Here is a 22409-nt window from a genome sequence, read left to right as displayed (position 1 = left end):
AAGATATATAATATAATAACAAATTGGGTTCCGTTCAGATATTTTAACCAATATACTAAGTCCACTTACAGAACGATTCATCGGGAGATAACCTTGATGGGAGAAAATCTCCTGAGATCTTATCATAGACCCTCTGCTCTCGCCTATAAAAAGGACAGGACCTCTAGGGGTTGGGAGAGGTTGGGAGAGCATTGGCACATTACATACAGACGCACCTCTCCATTGAGGGATTTCAGTTTCTCCCCCCCAAAACCCCTAATCCATCACACTCAGTGGGTCCTGTGAAAGGATAGGAAGAGAGGAGAAAGGATCTATTACTTGCACTCCTTGCAGACGGTGATGGTGCCTGCAACAATCTTGGATCAAGCAACAATCTTGGATCAAAGATGGTGCTTAGCAAATCAAACCAGATCTCTGAAGAGATGGCATCAAAAGGTACGCATCGTAATAATTAGATCTATACACTTGATTTCAATCCTGGCATATAAGTTATTTTCGCATTTCAGATATAGTATAATTATAGATTTTATGCTTACAATTGTTATCTCTTATCGTTTTCACAAGCCATAGAAAGTAATGATTCTGAAAAATGGTATGATGCAATGAAAGAAGAGTTAAAATCAATGGTCCAGAATAGTGTCTGGGATCTCGTTGAATTGCCCAATGATTGTAAAAGAGTCGATTGTAAATGGGTCTTTAAGACAAAACGTGACTCAACGGGCAATATCGAACGATATAAAGCCAGACTTGTGGCCAAAGGTTTTTCTCAAAAGGAAGGCATCGACTATAATGAGACTTTTTCTCCAGTTTCAAGAAAGGACTCATTAAGAAACGTCATGATATTGGTAGCTCATTATGATCTTGAGTTGCATCAGATGGACGTGAAAACAACATTTCTGAATGGGGATCTGGATGAGAAAATCTATATGGAACAACCTGAAGGATTCATTGAAAAGGGAAAAGAAAATTGGGCTTGTAAACTTAAGAAATCCATTTATGGCCTTAAACAAGCTTCCAGACAATGATATGTAAAATTTCATAATACCATTACTTCTTTCAGATTTAAGGAAAACACTGTTGATAAGTGTATATATCTGAAGGTAAGTGGGAGCAAGTTTATTATATTAGTCTTATATGTGGATGATATTTTACTTGCTAGTAGTGATCTTGGTTTATTGCACGAAACCAAGATATTTCTCAACAAGAACTTTAAGATGGTTGATATGAATGAGGCAGCCTATGTTATTGACATTGAGATATTTAGGGATAGATCTCAAGGATTATTAGGATTGTCTCAGAAAGGATATATTGATCGTATCTTGAAAAGATTTAATATGCAGTTTTGCTCAGCCAATGATGTACCAATTACTAGAGGTGAAAAATTCAATCAAAACCAGTGCCCAAGAAATTACTTAGAAAAGAATCAAATGAAGAATATTTCTTATGGGTGCGCAGTTGGAAGTCTATTATATGCTCAAACCTGTTCAAGACCAGATATCAGTTTTGTAGTTGCAATGCTGGGAAGATACCAAAGCAACCCAAGAATGAAACATTGGAAAGCTGCAAAGAAAGTAATGAGATATCTGCAAGGGACGAAAGATTATATACTCTCATATAGGAGATCAGATCAGCTTGAAGTGATAGGATATTCATATGCTGATTTTGCAAATTGCCTCGACAGTAGGAATTCTACTTTAGGATTTGTATTTATGTTAACTGGTGGGGCAATTTCTTGGAAAAGTACAAAGCAATCGCTTATTGCATCATCAACAATGGAAGCTGAATTTATGGCATGCTTTGAGGCCACAAATCAAGCTTTATGGCTGCAAAATTTCATCTCGGGACTTGGTGTGGTCGACTCAATTGTCAGGCACCTCTCCATTGGACCATTGATTTTAACTCTTCTTTCATTGTATCATACCATTTTTCAGAATCGTTACTTTCTATGGCTTGTGAAAACGATAAGGGGTCTCTTTTTATTCCTATATCATAATCTGATTCTTGTAGATATATCACATAATCATCAGAAATGACATGTTTTCTTTTCCTTTGAGATCTTCTCAAATCTGCCAATTGTGATTATTCTACAAGATCATCAGCGGCGACATCAATATCATGTGAGAGTTCTTCGATGTTATTTTGTTGTTCACTCTCATCAATACTCTCATTGATTTGAGGAACAACAATCTCTCGAATAGGAGGTGATATGGGAGAATTAACCTGAATCTCCTCGATATCAAAATTACTCCTTCGAGATTTTTCACTCCCACTGATTTCGTCATTTTCTAGGAATTTTGCATTACCAGATTCTACTATTCTTATACTATGATTAGGGTAATAAAATATGTATCCCTTGGATTTATCTGGATAACCAATAAAATATCCTGAAATAGTTCTTGGATCCAATATCTTTTCATGTGGATTAAATTCCCAAATATGTAAATGTTTTAGACTGGGTTTCCTACCAGTCCATAACTCAAATGGAGTCGATGAAACTGACTTACTAGGAACCCTGTTCAAGATGTATATAGCTGTCCTAAGAGCTTCACCCCACATCGACTCAAATACAGATGAATAACTCATCATGCTCCTAACCATATCCATCAGAGTACGATTTCGCCTTTCAGCAACACCATTTTGTTGTGGCACACCTAGTAATGCATATTGAGCATAATTACCCCGTTGTTCTAGAAATCTAGTAAAAGGGCTAATATTCTGACCAGATCCATCATATCTGCCATAAAATTCACCACCTCTGTCAGATCTGACAATTTTAACTTTTTCTATTTAATTATCTCTCAACCTCATTTATGTATACTTCAAGAGTATCAATGGCTTGAGACTTTTCATGTATTAGATAAATATAGTCATATCTGGACAGATCATCTATAAATGTGATGAAATATTTTTCTCCACTAAAACAAGGAATATGGAGTGGTCCGTAGATATCAATATGAATAATCTTAAGGAGTTCTTTACTTCTTTTGACATTTTTCTTTATATGTTTAGTTTGCTTTCCATTAATGCAATCTATACAAACATCAAAATCAGTGAAGTTTAAATATTCCAAAATATTATCCTTCACTAATCTTTCAATTCTTTCCTTGGAGATATGCCCTAATCGTCTATGCCACAATATAGAAGATCTTTCATTATTGAAACTATGTTTCAATCCAACACTTGATTGTAGGGTCATTAATGTCTTTGTAAACTAATTATCCAAATTAATTTTGTACAAACCATCACAGAGAATTCCAGAACCAATTTTTATTGAATCATAAAACATACTGAGTTTGCAACTACCAAAAAAAAGACAATATCCTAACTCATCAATTCTAGAAAGAGAAACCAAATTTCTAGAAATTGTAGTGACATAACATGTGTCAACAAGATCCATCAAGTGACCCGTCTCTAAGTGTAGATGATAAGTTCCCATTGATATCACTTTCGCTTTAAGACGATTTCCCATAATGATGAATCTTTCATATTCTTTTGGTTTCCGAATTGAAAGAAATCCCTGCATGTTATTTGTAACATGAGTTGAAGCACCAGAATCAATCCACCAAGTGTTAGAAGGAACTTTTGTAATGTTTGATTCGAAACACACAAAGGTCGAGTTAATACATTTCTTTTCGAATCAAGTCTTGCGTTTAATGCAATCCTTCTTCACGTGTCCTTTCTTGCCACGAAGCACTTTATAATAAATGTTTTTTTTTTCATTAATTTATTTAACATTTCCAGACCCTGCAAGTTTCTTTGATTGATAATGCTTCAACTTTCTTTTCTTATTACCAGCTCCTTGAGTAGTAGTCATAACATTATGTGAACTTTCTTATCTTAATCTCAATTCTTCTTGAACACACATGCTAGTCAACTCATTCAAGTCCCACTTATCATTATTTGTGTTGTAGTGAATCTTGAATGGGCTAAACTGAGAAGGAAGAGAATTGAGAAGAAATTACACGAGGAAAGATTCATCAACATTCATACCTAATGTTTTAAGTTTTGCAGCTTTGTCAGTCATATTAAAGATATGATCCTGAATTCCTCGAGTGTCATCCTATTGAGCCGTGGTCAGTTCTTTCATTAATGTGTCAGCCAATGACTTATCAGCATATTTAAATCTATCTTCAATAATCTTTAAATATTCTTTTGCGCTAGTTGCAGTCGGTAATGAAGTATTTATGTTATTTGCAATTGTCATTCTTATGAACATTAAACTAAGTCTATCAGATCTTTTCCAAGCCTTCATTTCATTTACTTATTCTACAGTACTTTCATCAGTCAAGTCAAGCTTTTCAACAAGTAATGCTAAATCAAGATCTAATATACCTAGTGTGAATTGCACATGTTCTAACCATTCTGAATAATTTGATCAAGAGAGTATAGGGACACTTGAAGCATATGAATGTATATGCGGAAGTACCAGTGCAAAAATATAGAATAACATTAATACTTTGAGTTTATCAAAAATTTGATGAACTATTGATATCATCTATATTACACCTTTGGGTGAAATATTGACATATCTAATGTTCACTCAAGAATATTTATGGATGATTGATACCATCTTTTTGGAATAGTGTTGTTACCTTTGGGTATACAACCCTAAACTGCAAGGATATCCAAAAATAGTATCATCCTACCCCATCATATAATTATTTGAATTAGATTCTCCTTTGGGATTATCTAAATCTCATAATTATATATATCATTATGAATATTATTTCCTTAATGTCATTTAAGACTAATTCCTTAATATTATTTTATAAGTCATTAGTCCAGGTCACTTTGGTGGCTACAAGACTAATGCAATAATATAAAATAAAAATATCCTATAAATGATAAAATTTTTATTATAATTCATATCATAAAAATCTATCATCCCAGGCTACTTTGGCAACTACTAGTCAGATAAAACTTAGGGAAATGAATTACAAATAATATTCATCAATTTCTTTAATTTTTACTAAGCAATTCAATAATAACATAACCATAATAATTATTGAATATTAATGCTAAGCAATTCAATAATAAATAACAATAATAATTATTAAACATTAATGCTAAGCAATTCAATAATAAATAATAATAATAATTATTGAATATTAATGCTAAGTAATTCAATAATAAATAATAATAATAATTATTGAACATTAATGCTAAGCAATTCAATAATAAATAATAATTATTATTATTGAATATTAATCAGTACGAAAACTTATATGATAATCATGATAACATATAAATCATGCCTTCATATGAAAGGTAAATATTATTTCACAATTTCATATATATACATATGAATAAATAAATAAAAGTCCAAAAATAATAATTAGATTTTAATTTTATTTATCATATGTAAAATCAATAATTTATATAAATCATGCATTCATGTGAAAGGTATACATTATTTCATAATTTCATATATATACATGTGAATAAGTAAATAAAATTCTAAAAATAATAATTAGATTTTAATTTTATTTACCACATGTATAATCAATAATTTATATAAATCATGCATGTGAAAGGTATATATTATTTCATAATTTCATATATATATATATATATATATATATATATATATATATATATATATATATATATATATATGTGTGTGTGTGTGTGTGTGTGTGTGTGTGTGTGTGTGTGAATAAGTAAATAAAATTCCAAAAACAATAATTGGATTTTAATTTTATTTACCACATGTATAATCAATAATTAATATGAGAAAACTATAAAGTAAACCATAATTTATAGTTTTTTTAAATCAAAAATTAAATCCAATCAAATAATCAAAAATATAATTATGATTAAAATTAATCATAATTATAATAAATCATATTTATCAATTTATAATTGAGAATATAAACTAAATTTCTCAATTTTGATAAAACCGTAAATATTTGAAATATAATAAATCAGAAATATGCGAATGGCAGAACTATAATTTTGGCATAAATTAAACCCGAGGGTAAAACCATAAATATGTTGACAGAACATAACCTGAAATTACGAAATTTGCAAAGGGTAAAACTATAATTTTGCAAAACCTAGCCTCGAGGGTAAAACCATAATTATGCCAAAAACCCTAATATGCCTTTGCCGCCGTCGCCTGTGCGAGCGGCGTTGCCGCTGTTGCCTGCGACATGGCCGCCTATGCGCAGTTGCCAACAGCAGTTCTAGCCTGCGCGCGACCACTGCTACCACGGCGCTACCGCCGCGAGGCTGCTACTGCTCACGCACGACCGCTGCCGCTGCGACGGTTCCTGCTCGCACGTGGCTGTTGCCAACGCGCGGCCGCCGCCTGTGCACAACCTACTCACGCACGATCGCCACCTGGGCTATCTGCTTACGTGTGGCCGACCGTCGCATGGACGGGTTCTAGCCGTGTGCGGCCGGCCGTCGTATAGACAGATTCTGTGATGCTCGCATACGGGACGGGTTCTGTGATGCCTGCATACGGGACGGGTTCTATGATGCACACGTTACCTAGCGTGATCGCAGATTCGCAGCAAGGTCGACGGTGACCATTGCTGCTTAGCAATTCTTGGAAGATGAAGGTAATTTTATGCATCGTAAATAAATTTACAGATCTAATGCATTTGATCTCAAAAACAAGGCTCTAATACCAATTATAAGTATAAAATCTATAATTATGCTATATCTAAAATACGAAAATAACTTATATGCTAGGATTGAAATCAAGTATATAGATCTAATTATTACGATGCGTACCTTTTGATGTCATCTCCTCAGGGATCTCTTTTGATTTGCTAAGCATCATTTTTTATCCAAGATTGTTGCAGCCACCGATCCAAAGTTGCAAGCACAATCACCGATTTTTTTTTTATCTAATTATTACTATACGTACCTTTTGATGTTATCTCCTCATATATCTCTTTTGATATGCTAAGCACCATTTTTTATCCAAGATTATTGCAACCACCGATCCAAAGTTGCAAGCACCGTCACCGATTTTTTTTTTTTTTTTTGAGAGAGGGTTTTGGGGGGAGAAATGAAATCCTTCAACGGAGAGGTGCATCTGTGTGCCAGATTTCGGACTTAGTCTATTGAAACCAACCAATTAGTCTATTGACAAAATCTAACAAACAGGTCGCAATGGCGGCAATCGCGAATCCCCTAGTCTCCGTTAGAGGCCCCCGATTCCAAGCCCTCTCCGGTGGTCTTCTCGCCTCGATTTTTAGGATCGTAGCGTTGGCTTTCCGGTTTCAAGAATCTCAAGATTTTAGGGTTTTTGTTGTCCCCCATCTTTCTAATGGATTCTACTGTAACGCATTGGATCGATTGCTCTAAGTATCGTGTTCCTGAGCTGATGATTCATATTTTCTAGTTCTTTATTTAATCGGCAGATTCGTGGCGTTCCATTGGCTTATGATCGTTTTGTTTTGATGTTTTACGTTTAGGCTATACTTCGAAGGTGTCCGACAAGTCTCTTGTTGTTTGCCATCCTTTGAGCGTGTCGATTAGATCCCTTCGCCGGCGGAAAGCAGGAGCTGCAGGCTGCAATGGCCATTTTTTTCTCCGACCAGTTCACAGGTGATGTTACTTGCGGTGAAGTTTCAGCTTTGTCGGTTTTTACTCTATCGTTCCATTTGCAACATCTCATGGTTATGCTTGTTGTTTATTGTAAAGTTTATTTGTGGAGAAATTTGTCCTATAAATTACAATTTCCAAGTTTGGAAGCTTCGTATCAGTCTATGTCAGTCGATCTACGTGATCAACTGTACGGTGGGGAACCCTTTTCTAAACTTCATCTGCCTGTACTATCTCGCACCCATACGGTTTTAACATTTTGTCATAGTTGTATACAAACGATCACAACCATAGGATCCATGAGCTGATATATTAGATATCTAACATCTTAAATGAAGAGCAAGGCTATTTCTGCCTTTTGGAGTTCCTTAAAAGAAATCATACCTATGCTAATATTAGTGATGTGATGGTACTAAGATTCGCCTTTCTGGCCAAGAATCACGAGATCAGAATCATAGGATTTAGGATTGGTATGTGCATTGATACCTTTGTTCATTTTGATTGCAGTCACTTAAGTTGTAGAGCTAGTGATAGTCAAATTTAACCAGAGTACAGAGGTCAGAGAGTATAAGAAACTGATGATTTTGAGTGTCACAGTATATTTTCTCCATTCAGATACAAACTGTGAATGCTTTTATCGTTGTATGTTTAGCAGGTAAATGTATGGTTTCTCTTGGGAGCAGAATAATTTGATCTTTTAAAGTAAATTCCACATGATGAGCCCATCTTCAAATTCAATCTTATAGTTATGCTTTCTTTTCTCAGCTAAAATATGAATTGTCCATCTAATAGCCTGATAGACATGTTTGTATCAACGCTACTCAGAATCTGTCACTAGTGACTGAATCTAGGTTTTCATGGAAGTTGAAGATGGTTTATGAACCTTTTGTTTGAACAAGGAGAGTGTTGGCGTTGATTTGCAGGAACAATGTACTAGCATTTCTGCAACTCAATTTCCTATGATCGTCATAAATACTAACATCAGTCAGTAATCATTATCCTATTCCTGGCCTGGCAAATGAGAATGCACGCCTACATAACATTTTTACTAACATTTTCATTTATCAGTTATCTAATCTAGGGAATTGATAGAACCCTTGCGGAGTCTAAGCTTGGGATTGATCTCTTTAGGGGATCAGCCTCCTTGGAACTCTATAGGGGTTCCTTCCTCCAGGTTGCTTCTTAAAGGTTGTTAAAAGGATTGATCTATTCATTTAGAAAAGAGGAGGAATACATGACTATTTGTAGGGCTTCTAAACCCCAACTCCTAATAGGACTCCTACTCAAGACTCCTACTTCTAACCAACTCTTAATGATTCTCTAAGAAGCAACTTCCAAACTAATCCTAACCTTAGCCAACCTCTTCACCTCTTTAATAGGGATTGGCTTGGTAGGTTTTACATGAATGCCCCTTTCAATGAAACTCAATTAGGACTCTCCTAGCTAGAGTCCTAACCAAGGTAGGCAATACCGAATGATACCGCCTGGTACCGGCGGTACGTACCGATCCGACGGCATACCGGTACACGGACCGCACGCTACCGAGCGGAACGAAAAATAATAAAATATATATATACACACATATATATATACACACACACACACACACACATATATATATATATATATATATATATATATATATATATAAACGAGGCGACGTCGCGTCGCCCACGTGGGGAAGGAAAAGGCGACGTCGTTGAGGCGATGCGACGTCGCCTTTTAAATAAAAAAAATATAAATATATATATAATCTTATATATATATTTATATATTAATTTTTATATATATATAAATCGCCCCACTTGGGAAAAGAGAGAGGCAACGTCGTAGAGTTATATTATATATATATATATATATATATATATATATATATATATATATATATATATTGAGCGGTATATCGAACGGTATACCGCTCGGTATACAGTTTCGTACTGTACCGAGTGAACGTCGAAACTCCGATACGGTACGAAATTGCAGACCTTGGTCCTAACAAACCCGCCCTCTTCAAATCAGCCTTGTCCTCAAGGCTGAGGCTCCATGAATTATGGGAATTTGATCTTCAAGTCGTTATAGTTCTCCCTAGTGGCATCTTCTGCTGATAGGTTCGTCCATTGTATTAGCATTGCAATAGTGGGTCGTCGTCGTCGAGTCACGATCCGTCGATCAATAATGACTCTCGGTTGGGTCTGAAGTTCTCCTTGGGTAGTCATATTTGGTAGATGGCTTTGGGCTGTCTCGTTTTGTCCCATCTTGAGCTTTAAACATGACACGTGGAAGATTGGATGGATTCGGGAGTTGGCGGGTAAGTCCAATCTGTATGCTACCACTCCGATGTGCTCCAAAATTTGGTAGGGTCTATAAAACCGAGGTGAAAGCTTCATATATGCTCTGGTCTGGATTGATGTTTGCTTGTATGGCTGGAGCTGTAGGAAGACTCAATCTCCTACTGAAAATTATCTTTCGCCTTTGTGTTGATCATATTGTTGTTTCGTCCTTGCTTGAGATGCAGTGAGATTATCTTTTAGTAACTTCAGCATTTTGTTTCTGTCCTATAGTTCCCTGTCTACTTATTCTACTTTAGAGGTGCCCAACACATATTTTGGGATCACAAGGGGAGGTCGGCCATACATAGCCTCATAGGGAGTACATTTTGTGGATGAATGATAAGTTGTATTATACCACCACTCGGCCCAGGGAAACCACTTTGTCCACTCATTTGGCCGGTCACTGGTGAAGCATCTGAGGTATGTCTCCAAGCACATGTTCACCACTTCAGTTTGGCTATCGGTTTGTGGGTGATACGCCATACTCATTTTCAATTTAGTGCCCTGCATCTGGAATAACTCTGTCCAAAATTTGCTCGTGAAAACCTTATCACAATCACTTACAATAGATCTCGGCATCCCATGCAATTTTACAATATTCTCCATAAAGATTCGAGCAATACTAGAAGCAGTGTAGGGATTACGAACAGCGCAAAAGTGAGCATACTTTGTAAGGTGATCAACCATGACAAGAATTGTAGCTTTTCCTTATGATGAGGGAAGCCCTTTGATGAAGTCTATTGATATATCAGTCCATATTGAGTTCGGGATGGATAGAGGTTGCAACTTTCCGGGACTTGCCACTGTCTTGCCATTATGTCGTTGACATACATCACATTGTGCTACAAATATAGTAATAATATTTTTCATCCCTACCCAATAAAAATTTTGCTTAATTCTCTTATAGGTTCTAAGGAACTCGGAGTGCCCGATCGTAGGTGTGGAATGCATCTTTTGAAGGATGATCTTTATGCAAGTAGAATTTGGCACAAGCACAATGCATCCCTTATAGTACAATTCTTTTGAGTCTCAACTGTAATGAGCCATGGAGCTTGGTGCTTCCTCCAATTTTTTTATGATCTTACTGGTTTCTAGATCATCCTGTCATTCCCTGTTAATATCTTTAAGGAAGTCGCTGGTCGGAAGTGAAACGGTCGAAAATTCTACTTGCTCGGGTAGCCACGAAAGCGCATCTACAACAACATTCTCTTTCCTCTTTTTGTAAGTTATTTCATAATCATATCCAAGAAGCTTTGTTACTCATTTTTGCTGCTCAGGGGAAGATATCTTCTGCTTCAAGAAATATTTTAGGCTTTTATGGTCGGTCTTGATTTGAAAGCGTCGCCCGATTAAGTATGGTCACCGCATGCACAATCGCAAGTATCTCTTTGTCGTAAATAGTTATCTTGAGATAGGAAGGAGATAATGCCTTACATGTATAAGCGAGGGGGCGGCCATCTTGCATTAGTATAATACCAATTCCGACTTCAGAGGCATCGGCTTCAATAGCAAAAGTCTTGCTGAAGTTGGGTAGCGCCAATACAGGCGTTGTTGTCATTGCGGCTTTAAGTTCGTCAAAGGCGGTGGTGGCTTTGTCTGACCATTGGAAAGCATCTTTTTTTAGCAAGGAAGTAAGGGGTGCATTGATCTTTCCATAGTTTTTTGTGAACTTGCGGTAGTAGCCTGTTAAATTGAGAAAGCCACGTAGCGATTTTATGTTCCTCGAGGTCAGCCAGTTCTGCATTGCTTCAATTTTGGAGGGGTCTACCGTCACACCTTTATCTGATATGATATGCCCAAGATATTCCACTTTCTGTTGAAGAAAGATGCACTTTGATTTTTTGACAAAAAAAACATATTTTCGTAAAATCGTCAAAACAAGTCGAAGTGCTGAAAATGATTTTCAAGAGAAGGGCTGTAAATAAGGATATCGTCGAAGAAAATCAGCACAAACTTAAGAAGATAATTCTGGAAAATATCATTCATAAGGCTCTGAAAGGTGGAGGGAGCATTGGTGAGACCAAAGGGCATTACCAAAAATTCGTAGTAGCCGTTGTGTATTCAAAAGGCGGTTTTCGGTATGTCTTCTTCGCACACTCGTATTTGATAATACTCAGATCGAAGCTCCAGCTTTGTGAAGACTCATGCTCCCTTTAATTCATCAAGTAATTCATCTACTACTGGAATAAGGTATTTATCCTTGATGGTTATATCGTTGAGAGCTTGGTAATCAACGCACATTCGTCATGTTCCATCCTTTTTTTGTACGAGGAGCACCGGTGAAGAGTAGGGGCTGCAACTTGGCCGAATAACTCCTGTTTCGAGCATCTATTTTATAATCCTTTTTATTTCATTCTTCTGGAGATGTGGATACCGATATGACTGAGTATTTGTTGGAGGTTTGCTCGGAAGAATTGGTATACAATGATCATGCCGACGGGTAGGAGGTAGATTGCGCGGTTCGTCAAATATATCTGAAAATTTAACAAGAAAATGAAGTAGGTTTGGATCTTCAAATTCTCTTGGCTCTCCCTTAGTTTGCTGCTCAAGTTGTACCAAAAAGTCGCTGAATGCTTTGTGCAAAACCTTCTCCATTCGTTGTGTGCAAATCGTCGTTACGTCCCCCCTTACGTTTCCCGTGCAGTATCACCTGTTTTCCCTTATTGTAAAATTTCATAATTAGTTTCACAAAATTCTAGGAAACATCACCTAATGTCGTAAGTCATTCGATGCCGAGCACGACGTTATAATCATCAAGAGGGAGGAGGAAGAAATATGCAATTATCTCTTGGTCCTGCAGCAACAGTTTCACCCATGGGCACTTATGATCATACTTCAAAATTCGTCTGTCGACGACCTTAACGTCAAACTTATTGCAATTCTCGATAGGTAAGGCCATCCGGACAGCAACTTTGCTGTGTATAAAATTATTAGTGCTCCCAGTGTCAATAAGAACGGTGATAGGTTGTTGCTTCAGAAGTCCTCCCACTTTCATCGTTTGCGGGTTCGCGTAATCGACAAGGGCATGCATTGTAATATCAACTAGCTACTGTTCTTCATCCACAACCTCTTCCCCATGCTCCTGGATCTCCTCCTCCATGTCTTTAAGATGTTCAATCAGTAGGAGGCGGCCCTTTTTGCAGCGATGATCACGGTTCCACGGCTCGTCGCAATGCCAACAAAGACCCTTTGCTGATCGGTCACATAGTTCTTCTCTTGTCAATTTTTTTGGCAGCGAAGAACAGTTGGGAGCAGAAGGAGGTTTATATGCCGCGAGCCTAGGAGAGGTTCTCATCCTCCGAGCATCTTGGTTGAGCCGTTCTTCTTGTATTCGGGCGAAAGAAATCGCAACTGTCATGGTACGAAGCTACCGCGCCTTAACCTCCCCTTTTATCTCTGGCTTGAGTCCTTCGATGAATGTTCCTAACAATTGACGATCAGTCCAATTATGAGCAAGGTAGGATAGCTTCTCAAACCTGGTTTGGTACTCTTGAATCGTAGAGGTTTGTCGAATCTTTTACGAGTTGGCCATTGATATTTTCATACTCCGTAGGTCCGAAACAATTTAGTAGTGTGTTCTTAAATTGATTCCACGTTGGAGCCCCATAATTGTATTCTAGCCAATTGTACCACTGAATAGCATCTCCTTCAAGGTGGATGATAACAATTTCCACTATAGCATCATCCGACATTCGGTAGCAGCGAAAGTAACGTTTGACGCGCGAAATCCACCCCACCGGGTCTCCTTATTCCCATCGCGAGAAGTCCACCCTCGTGCATGGTTGAAGAATGTTCGAGGGCTATCCCTCCTTCTCTAGAGGCTTCTCTGAACTCTCTCTTCGCTGAAATTTGGTTGGACTCGACGGTTGTCCAATTTTAAATTCTGCAAACAAAGTGTGCAATTTGTCCTCCAAGCGCGATTCAAGCCGCGATTCAATCCAAGATTCTAATGCTTTAAATTTGGCATCAATTGGATCTTGAGAAGCCATAGCATATGCCTGTAGATCAAAGATGTCCCCGTCTTTTTTCTGTTGATGGGTTAATGGCATGGGGTGGTGGAAGGTTCAGAAAAATTGAGGATCACGGAAAGGTATTGCAGCAGATTTTTACGTCTAAAGTATAGTAGATTGGACATAAAAGATTAATAGTTTATATTGAGAATTTTTTGACGAAACCAAAGGGAAATCCGTTGTTAGGAAGTGTCAAAGCTGTTGTAAAAAATTCGTAGAGGTTTGGACAGAAAAAACGCAGTAGCAAGATCAAACAAACTGTGTTATGCGGTTAGAATTCTACAGCGCATCTTTCATCGTAGAGATGAAAACGTGCGATGAAAAGTTTATGTAGCAATATAGGAACAAAATTTTTTTTTTGGATTTTTGAATAAGGATAATTAAATTGCAACAACGGTAAGGTAGGAAACTATAACTTGTTGCAATTCACAAGGAGATCAAAAAATGATCCGCGGTGGTGGAGATGACGGCAAAATTCGGTGATGATCTTTTAAGCAATTGTGGGAATTGCTTTAGGCGGTTGTGAAGGGCTAATGGATGGCTGTGGAAGGGCAGCGAGATGCCAAGAACACTGCTCTGATCCCAAGTGATAGAACCCTTGCGGATTTTAAGCTTGGGTTGATCTCTTTAGGGGATCGGCCTCCTTGGAACTCTATAGGGGTTCCTTCCTCCAGGTTGCTGCTCAAAGGCTGCTAAAAGGATTGATCTATTCATTAAGAAAAGATGATGAATACATAACTATTTATAGGGTTTCTAAACCTCAACTCCTAATAGGACTCCTACTCAAGACTCCTACTTCTAACCAACTCCTAATGCTTCTCTAAGAAGCAACCTCCAAACTAATCCTAACCTTAGCTGACCTCTTCATCTCTTTAATAGGGGTCGGCTAGATAAGTTTTACATGAATGCCCCTTTCAATGAAGCTCAATTAGGACTCTCCTAGCTAGAGTCCTAACAGAATGCTTATATCTTGATGGCTTTCTCTAAGAGAAGTTGGCAAATGGGCTTGTATATATAATCTTCGTGGGTTGCTGTTGGTAGCATGGGATTAAATAATTTGGGTCTTGTTGATCATTTCACATAAGTTCCTAGATGATCATGAGGAATGACATCAAAGAACTTATCATTTGCATGGTGCAGGCTGCACTGAGACCTACTGTGTCTCCTATTGAATCTTCAATCTAGATGGAACCCCAAGGATGGTCCTAATAGTGGTATAGGATTTGATTTATGCTTTATGTAAAATATTGAATACTCCATTAGTAGAAAAAGGAAAGAGTGGACTTCTCCTTATAGAGAGGGTTATGCATCTTGGATCAAATGACTCCATGTCACTAATATATTTGGTTGCTTGGGTCATTATATGAAATTCCACATCCAATTTATGGAGGAGGTTATGCTATGGAGATTGTTGGAAATGAAACTTGAATTTTGTGGTTGTGTATATATGTCTTAAGTAATTTAGTTGAGGAGGGTAGAATCACATGCAGATTTAAGATTCTCATTGGATAAGTTATTTTATATGTGCAGCTTGAAGTGCACATTCTCTTCTACTAGAAAATGTCATTATTGCTCTATTTAGATTTTACTTGTGTTATTGAAAGTAGAAAAGGAAAAAAATAATAACAAAATTACTGGTATTTTTGTTTCTATAAATGAACGATGCTTATGATCCTGAAACTTGTAACAGTTTACCAATTTTTATGAGTTGGAATGCATTTTAAATTGTGATTAGTTCCAGAGAAATATGAACAGATTGAATGCCTTTTGAATTTGTAAATATGTTTGTGTCTGAATGGTGGTACTTTTGCCTGGATGTGTAATATGATTCAGGGAGAGTGGAAACCTAGGCAATGCAGTCTTCTTCATTGGAGGCTTTGTGCTGGGAGGAATTATGGCTGGAACACTTGCTTGTGTTTATGCACCTCAGGTATTGGAGTGATATATTTTCTGTGTCTTACATTACCTTTCTAATATGTTTCCTGTAAACCTTACATTTGCTGAGCATCTATCTTAACTGTTATGTGGTAGGTGAAAATGAGATTGTCGAATACTTGTGCTGATATGAGTGCAACCTTTTTCAGCATTTATTTTGTAATAGTTTCAAGTGGAAAAGGTTTGTCAACATACATCTCTCCTTTCAGTGGAAGCTGTAGTAGGTCATCACACGGTAAATAGTAGAGTGGAAAACCTAGAACAATGTATTTTGCTTGACTCCTGGAGTGCTTGACATCGTATCTGTTGTGTGAGAGGGCATGTGCATGTGTGTGTATTTAGTAGTTAGGTCTCCAGTAGAGTTTAATCTTACACCAGCTTTTGCTAGAAACTAACATACGATGACCCAGGTGAAAATTCTACATTTCAGGATTAAGCAAATTTTTGAAGACATCAACAAACTTCAATTCATGATTTTGTTCTTATCTCCTTTCTGATGAGCAGTATTGTTTCAGATCAGCAAAGCACTAACTGGAACTGACAAAAAAGATCTAATAAGGAAGTTACCAAAATTCATCTACAATGAAGAGAAAGCTTCAGAGGTATGTCTTATGATTATGGTATTAATATTCAAGTACAGTTTACAACATACAATTCTATCTCTTTATCATGCTAGTTTGGTTTTGTTCTCTGTCAATCATTTTTTGCTTGATATTTTTTATTGGCTTCTGCTGCAAATTACCATTATCCTAGTTGTCCAATTGTAATTCAGTAGAACGCTGCCTCCTCATGCAAATGGGTCAAATGATTTGCTTTTGTTTTTGATTAGCTGGAATTGAACAATGTGTTGCTAGAATAATATTTTTATTATCCAGCTATCAGCGAATAGCAATCACATCCCAATCTAGTCTTCCTTCATCTTCAAAATTATATTTCATAGGTACTCATGTTATATGCCATGCCCCTAGTTTCATCATGTCTTGATGCTCTTAGAGGTCCCATCTAGTTTCCAACAAACTTGGTCTGGACTTTATTAGCTATTTTATTGCTACTTTATGTGTAATTGTTGCATTTTAAAATGTACTGAACTGTGCCCCTTGGCTTTCTAATTACTTCAAATTTCTGTTATTTCTAATGTACCATTGTTGCAGAACCCTGATTATTTTTATAAATATTCTTCGTTACAGGACAGACATAGGAATATGTGGTAGAATTCATTAAAGATCTAAGAGAAGAGTGCAAAATAGGGGAAGAAGGAAATATAATTGATGGAGAAAAACAATAGAAGCCAATTGTCAATAAGCTTCGGTATGCACCTGCAATTCAAACCAGCAAAACACCACCCTATTCGAACTATCCTAATTCCTAATTTGATTTAGAATAGGACCTTTTAATGGAAATGGCCACCCATAATTCTTCATTTATTAGTCTTGGTGGAAACATTTTTGGATAAATTTGATTGTTTTAATCCTTTGATGATTTGGCCCTATTAACTTTTCTCTCTCTCTCTCTCTCTCTCTCTCTCTCTCTCTCTATATATATATATATATCTATCTATCTATCTCTTAATGGCCATTGATCAACTCTAAAACATCCTTAAAGCTGATGTAGAGATTCCTATGGTATTGGGAAATAATAAAGTTAAACATAGTTACTTATATCGCAACCTTATACATGTAATCAAACCAAATCTTATGTGAGACATAACTGCATCAGTGGAAAAGCTTCTCCAATCAGTGTGCCTCAAGGGATCATCTTCAAATGAATGACTAATGCAACTAGTCATTGGTTTATCTCCTTCATTTATATGACTAAGATGGATGATAGCTTTTCTTGCTGATACTTGATGCACAATCTAGTCACTCTATGTTTATTGAATGTGGATTTGCAATCTAGCTCTTTTATAACTTTAATAAATACAGATAAAGTCCTATGCTTTGAAGATCATTGCAACATATCCATGTGTACTCAGTATCTTCCTACGTCTGCTTATGCTAATTTTCCATTAGCTACTCAAAAGGAAGAAGCCATGTCTCTTGAGTGAAAAGATGGAAATATTTTCATCTATTGCTTTACTTGAGGTGCACTAACAACCAGCCAATTGGTTTTATCAGAAATCGAGAAAGGCACTGGCGGAGAAGATTGCACAACTTAACGCCACCATTGAGGATGTTTCTTCTCAATTCCGACCAGATGATGAGCCAAATGGAGTGGCTGTGACTTCCGACGAGTTTGAAGCTGCAAAATAAGATCAAGTTGGGGCATGAATGGTGTGTTGGGCTGATAGCCTATATTATCAGCTCATGTGGGCTAGGGCAGCCCACAGTCCACACTCCCTCTTAACTTAATCCTAATTAAGATTAGGGGGTGTGGTGGCTACGTTTTAGAAGCAGAAAAAGACTATAAAAAGATAGTAACAAGGCAGATCTTTAGGGACACGGGATTCCGAAGAGAAGAAGGAGAACAAGGCATAAAAGGAAGAAAAAGAAAGGGAAGAAGAAAAGGACAACGCAGAGAGACTGTTCTCAATCATCTAGCAGTGTTCTCATCTCAGGTTAGATCAAATCTACAATAGATTATTGCTGTGATTACTTGGGAGGTTTTAGATATTATGGGCAGTCACGTGATCCTTGTATCTCAGTTATTCTCTTGTGGTTGTTGCTAGGGTTTAGGGCAAGAGATTGAGATTTGTATATTCATTATTCTCATAGTGGATTATCTCTAGTTTGCTCCGTGGTTTTTACCCTTCATATTGAAGGAGTTTTCCACATATATCTTGGTGTTCTGTTTGTTGTGTTTCTATTTAATTCCGCTGCGTATTATGGTCTTCTAGTATTTGTTCATATATAAAGGTTATTCCTCTTTATATTCCCATCATGGTGATGGGTAGTCATTCCCCATTTTTCTCTCTCCAATACGGAGAAATAACTAATTGATCTTGTTGGAATTTCGACCTCGGGATTCTTTTACTATCATCACAAGCATGAATAATAAGATTTTGAGATGATCTGAGCACATATTTATAGGTCATGTAGTAATATGACAAAGAAAATAACACTTCCTACATTGTTGTTGATGGGTTCGCGAGTCTCAAAATAATTCACCTCCTACATTGTTTAAAATATCAATGTCGATTGAAGATTTAATAATTCGTAGCATTTGAACCAAAGAAGAAGTGTGCATTTGACTAAGAAGAGAAAGGAAGAAAAAAAACACCAAGAGCAAATACTAGAGTTTGAATTCGATCCCAAGTATTGGGACGGATCCTCCTCAACTGGTAGTACTTAATAATACTATCGGATTCGGAATTCGATTAAAGGATCCGATCCGATACTTCCCTCCCAACCCATGCCTGGTACGCTCACCCTCGGCATTCGGACCAGCTTCCATCACCTTGGGTAAAAGAACCGGCACCCACCCGTTCCTCCCTCGCGGTATAGAGGCCGGAGAATGCAAGGTCAACGGGAGCGCCCGCGCGTCTTCACCGCCTGCCTCCTCCTCGTCCTCCTCTCTGCCTCCGCCTCCGTCCCCGCCCGCGCTGGTGCCACCACTCATTCCCGTGCCGAGGTTTTGATCTTCGTATCAGTTCCCTAACTTTGGAACCCTAGTTTTTTCCATTTGGTTCCACTTCTCAGCCTTCGACTTATTCGCAGGTCAATTGCAGTAATAGATGTGTCGCGGAGAACTGCAATTGTAAGTCGGTTTTGTTCTGGGATTGGGTTTCTGGTCCCGGTGGTAAAAAATTGGTCTTTGAGGTATTTGCGTACTAATCCGATGTTTTTTGTTTTTTGCAAATTGATCAGCCATTGGGATCCGATATGGGAAGTTCTGCGGTGTGGGTTGGACGGGTTGTCCTGGAGAGAAGCCCTGTGATGAGCTCGACGCTTGTTGCAAAGTCCATGATGAATGCGTTGAGAAAAAAGGTTGGTAATTCTTGTTGGCAGTTCGATGTAATCTAACATGATCACGCATGAGATTTCTTTCTTTATTTCTCTGTACGATGGAAGCGAATCAGGACGTACATAGTGATTTCCTTTTGCATTCGTGAATTCAATTGTGGATGAGATAACAGGTCCGCAAAAGGTTCTCAGAAGATTATACTTGAACCTTTGGTTTGTACCCTGCTTTGCATGTTTTTGATATGACAAGGAATATAGCGTTACTCTGTAGGCCATCAAGCATCTTTTTTGCCCTTTACAGTGCAGTCTATTTAGATGACAATTGAAACCATCTCTGACATACTGTGGGAGAAGTTGGCAAGTTTGTCCACCATTCTGCTTGAATTAATCTAGTTTAGGCCATCGTAAGCAGTTATTTGTTGATTCATGAGGCTGATGACTGAAAGATAGATGACCGTTGAAGTTATAGCTGACATATTGTGGGAGAAGTTAACTTGCCCAGCATTCTGCTTGAATTCATCTAGTTTAGGCCATGGCAAGCAGTTATTTGTTGATTCATGAGGTTGATGAATGAAAGATATAATGTTGATGTTATTTGTTAGTGACCACCACAGAATAGATAGCCTTGTCTATGTTACAATGTGCAGAAATGTATGTTGGGTTCATGTGTCACATGAGTTTTCTGTTTAATGTGAAAAGGGTATATTTGGAGGACATAATATAGCATGTACCCTCTTCATGATAATATCTGAGGTGTAGCAAGGTTATTTTTTTTGTTTCTGCTGCTTTCATTAGATCTATTAGTAGCATATGAGAACAAATTTATACATGTTTATTATAAAGACCATTGCTAAACTATAGAAACCATAAATTTCCAATTGGTGATAGTTCCATTATGCAAAACTGATGCATATATGCACTGCACAGTGCATTTATCAGTAATAAGTAATTTGATATTTCTTAGATGACATGGGTACCTATTAAGTTGTCTAGCTGCAAGATATGGTCTATCGGAGCCCAGACCGAGTAACAAAACTCAAGTTAGCCTAGATAATTACTCAGGAATTTGCATTCAAAATTTTCATATTTGAGGAACCTTGTGGCAATATTTTCTTGGTAGGGAACCTTATAGCAATATCAGGAATGATTTAGAAACCCCACATCTGAACTGCCTAAGATAGACATTAACAATTTCATGTTTCTAGGTTCTTTCCCTAAATTCAGGTACTTGGTTGAAGACAGGTCTTCCAAAAGGTTCAATGAGCGAGGATTAAATAACCATGAGACAAGCATATAAAGAGTGAGGTTGCTTCAATGCAATCGTGTGAAACCCATTGACCATATTGGAAGTTTTACTGAGCCTCCACTGATTTCTAAAACTTGAACTAAAGTAGAGAACCAAATTTTAAGCTTTTGATCGTCGAGTTTCTTGAGATTTTGCACTTAAAGTTTTTGTGATCTTTTCTAGATGTGCATCCATCCAGGAAGAACATTTAAGTTGAGTTATACAAGCAAAAGATTATATCTTCTTCTTCCAAATGAGGCATAAATGACATTTACACGTGTCACAGAAATCATCTGTAAACTTCCTGATAATGATTCCCATTGTTTGAAATACTTTTCAGGTATGATGAGCGTTCAATGCCATGAGAAGTTCAAGACCTGCATCAAGAAGGTGAAGAAGTCCGGAAAGGTTGGGTTCTCTAAAGAATGCCCCTATGAAACAGCAATGCCGACTATGATGCAGGGAATGGATATGGCCATTTTGTTCAGCCAACTGGGCATTCAGAAGGCAGAATTGTGATTTCAACCAAAGATTCTTCCTTAAAAATCCATCACTAAAGATACATGGGTCTCAACATTTCAAACCATTCTTTGTTTGATTCAATCCGTCGGCACAGACACAGTAAGCCAAACACGGTTTGCCTTTTTTCCTCTTGTTTTATTCTTCAGAGATTGTTAAAGGAACTTTACATGTTATATATTAACCAACGATGTGCATTTGCAACACACATTTGTTGTAAAAGAAGCTGTAGACTGACATAGTCAATCGGTACAGTTTATGTTCCAAATTCATTTCATAGTCTCATAATCTTATAGCTAAGTTGGTATTCAGTTATGATTTGATTGACTCCTCTAATATACAACAGCAGATGATCAATTGTTAGTGGGAGAACATATTTCCCCAAGGCCAGACATGCGTGACCCGGGCGGGCCCCGCCGCCATCAAAAGAAACATCGTGGGGAGCCGAGTCCAACAGAGGTGGAGCCATTGGTTGGGACACACCATGTTTGGGAATCTTATCAACAAGGGGAGGGGGGAAGGGGGAGCGAGGGAAAGCGGATAAGCCTAACCCGTCGTCGCTAACGAGATTGGCTCATGGTGCTCCACCAACTCAGCTTTCCTTGCCTTTTCGGCCCCCGCGCTTAGTGCCCTTCCCCATGACGTTTACCCAATTAATCCACGCACATTCCATTTATGACATCATGATTTGCAATTTTGGGTCGACTCGGTCCTCTGACCGCGGTGCCCTCAGGTGACGCCCCTGCTATTGAGCCACGCGGCGACGGGCCCACTCATCGAGCCCCCCCGCCATCGCAGCCGTCCTCGGTCGACGCCACGCATCGGGCGGTCCAGAAGCCGACGCGCTCCGCGATCGACACGCATCGGCCCA

The 22409-nt window shown here is 37.7% G+C and overlaps 2 protein-coding genes across 2 annotated transcripts; both read left to right on the top strand.

The window, feature by feature from the left end:
• The first annotated feature begins 6889 nt into the window (after positions 1-6889).
• Positions 6890-18084, top strand: LOC103978266 (uncharacterized). The gene is made up of 5 exons (XM_018823227.2): positions 6890-7186; positions 7431-7563; positions 15734-15830; positions 16351-16437; positions 17950-18084. The coding sequence occupies exons 1-5, from the start codon at positions 7126-7128 to the stop codon at positions 18082-18084; spliced, it is 513 nt and encodes a 170-aa protein (XP_018678772.2). The 5' UTR covers positions 6890-7125.
• Positions 18085-19270: 1186 nt separating this feature from the next.
• On the top strand, positions 19271-21810 carry LOC103978222 (probable phospholipase A2 homolog 1). Its single transcript, XM_009393937.3, has 4 exons — positions 19271-19402; positions 19489-19528; positions 19639-19758; positions 21360-21810. The coding sequence occupies exons 1-4, from the start codon at positions 19286-19288 to the stop codon at positions 21536-21538; spliced, it is 456 nt and encodes a 151-aa protein (XP_009392212.2). The 5' UTR covers positions 19271-19285; the 3' UTR covers positions 21539-21810.
• The last annotated feature ends 599 nt before the right edge of the window (positions 21811-22409 follow it).

The sequence above is a fragment of the Musa acuminata genome, chromosome BXJ2-3, assembly GCF_036884655.1.
Source record: "Musa acuminata AAA Group cultivar baxijiao chromosome BXJ2-3, Cavendish_Baxijiao_AAA, whole genome shotgun sequence".
In the NCBI taxonomy this organism is placed as follows: domain Eukaryota; kingdom Viridiplantae; phylum Streptophyta; class Magnoliopsida; order Zingiberales; family Musaceae; genus Musa; species Musa acuminata.
The sequence above is the reverse complement of the archived record's forward strand: the minus strand, read 5'-3'. Positions and strand labels throughout refer to the sequence as shown.

What these genes read in the sequence shown, in the direction of transcription:
- LOC103978266 (XM_018823227.2), top strand. Translation starts at nt 7,126, where the DNA reads ATGGCGGCAATCGCGAATCCCCTAGTCTCCGTTAGAGGCCCCCGATTC. An exon ending in TTTCTCCGACCAGTTCACAG is followed by an intron (nt 7,564 to 15,733) that starts GTGATGTTACTT and finishes AATATGATTCAG; the next exon opens with GGAGAGTGGAAACCTAGGCA. An exon ending in ATGAAGAGAAAGCTTCAGAG is followed by an intron (nt 16,438 to 17,949) that starts GTATGTCTTATG and finishes TGGTTTTATCAG; the next exon opens with AAATCGAGAAAGGCACTGGC.
- LOC103978222 (XM_009393937.3), top strand. Translation starts at nt 19,286, where the DNA reads ATGCAAGGTCAACGGGAGCGCCCGCGCGTCTTCACCGCCTGCCTCCTC. An exon ending in CCACTCATTCCCGTGCCGAG is followed by an intron (nt 19,403 to 19,488) that starts GTTTTGATCTTC and finishes ACTTATTCGCAG; the next exon opens with GTCAATTGCAGTAATAGATG. An exon ending in TGAATGCGTTGAGAAAAAAG is followed by an intron (nt 19,759 to 21,359) that starts GTTGGTAATTCT and finishes AATACTTTTCAG; the next exon opens with GTATGATGAGCGTTCAATGC.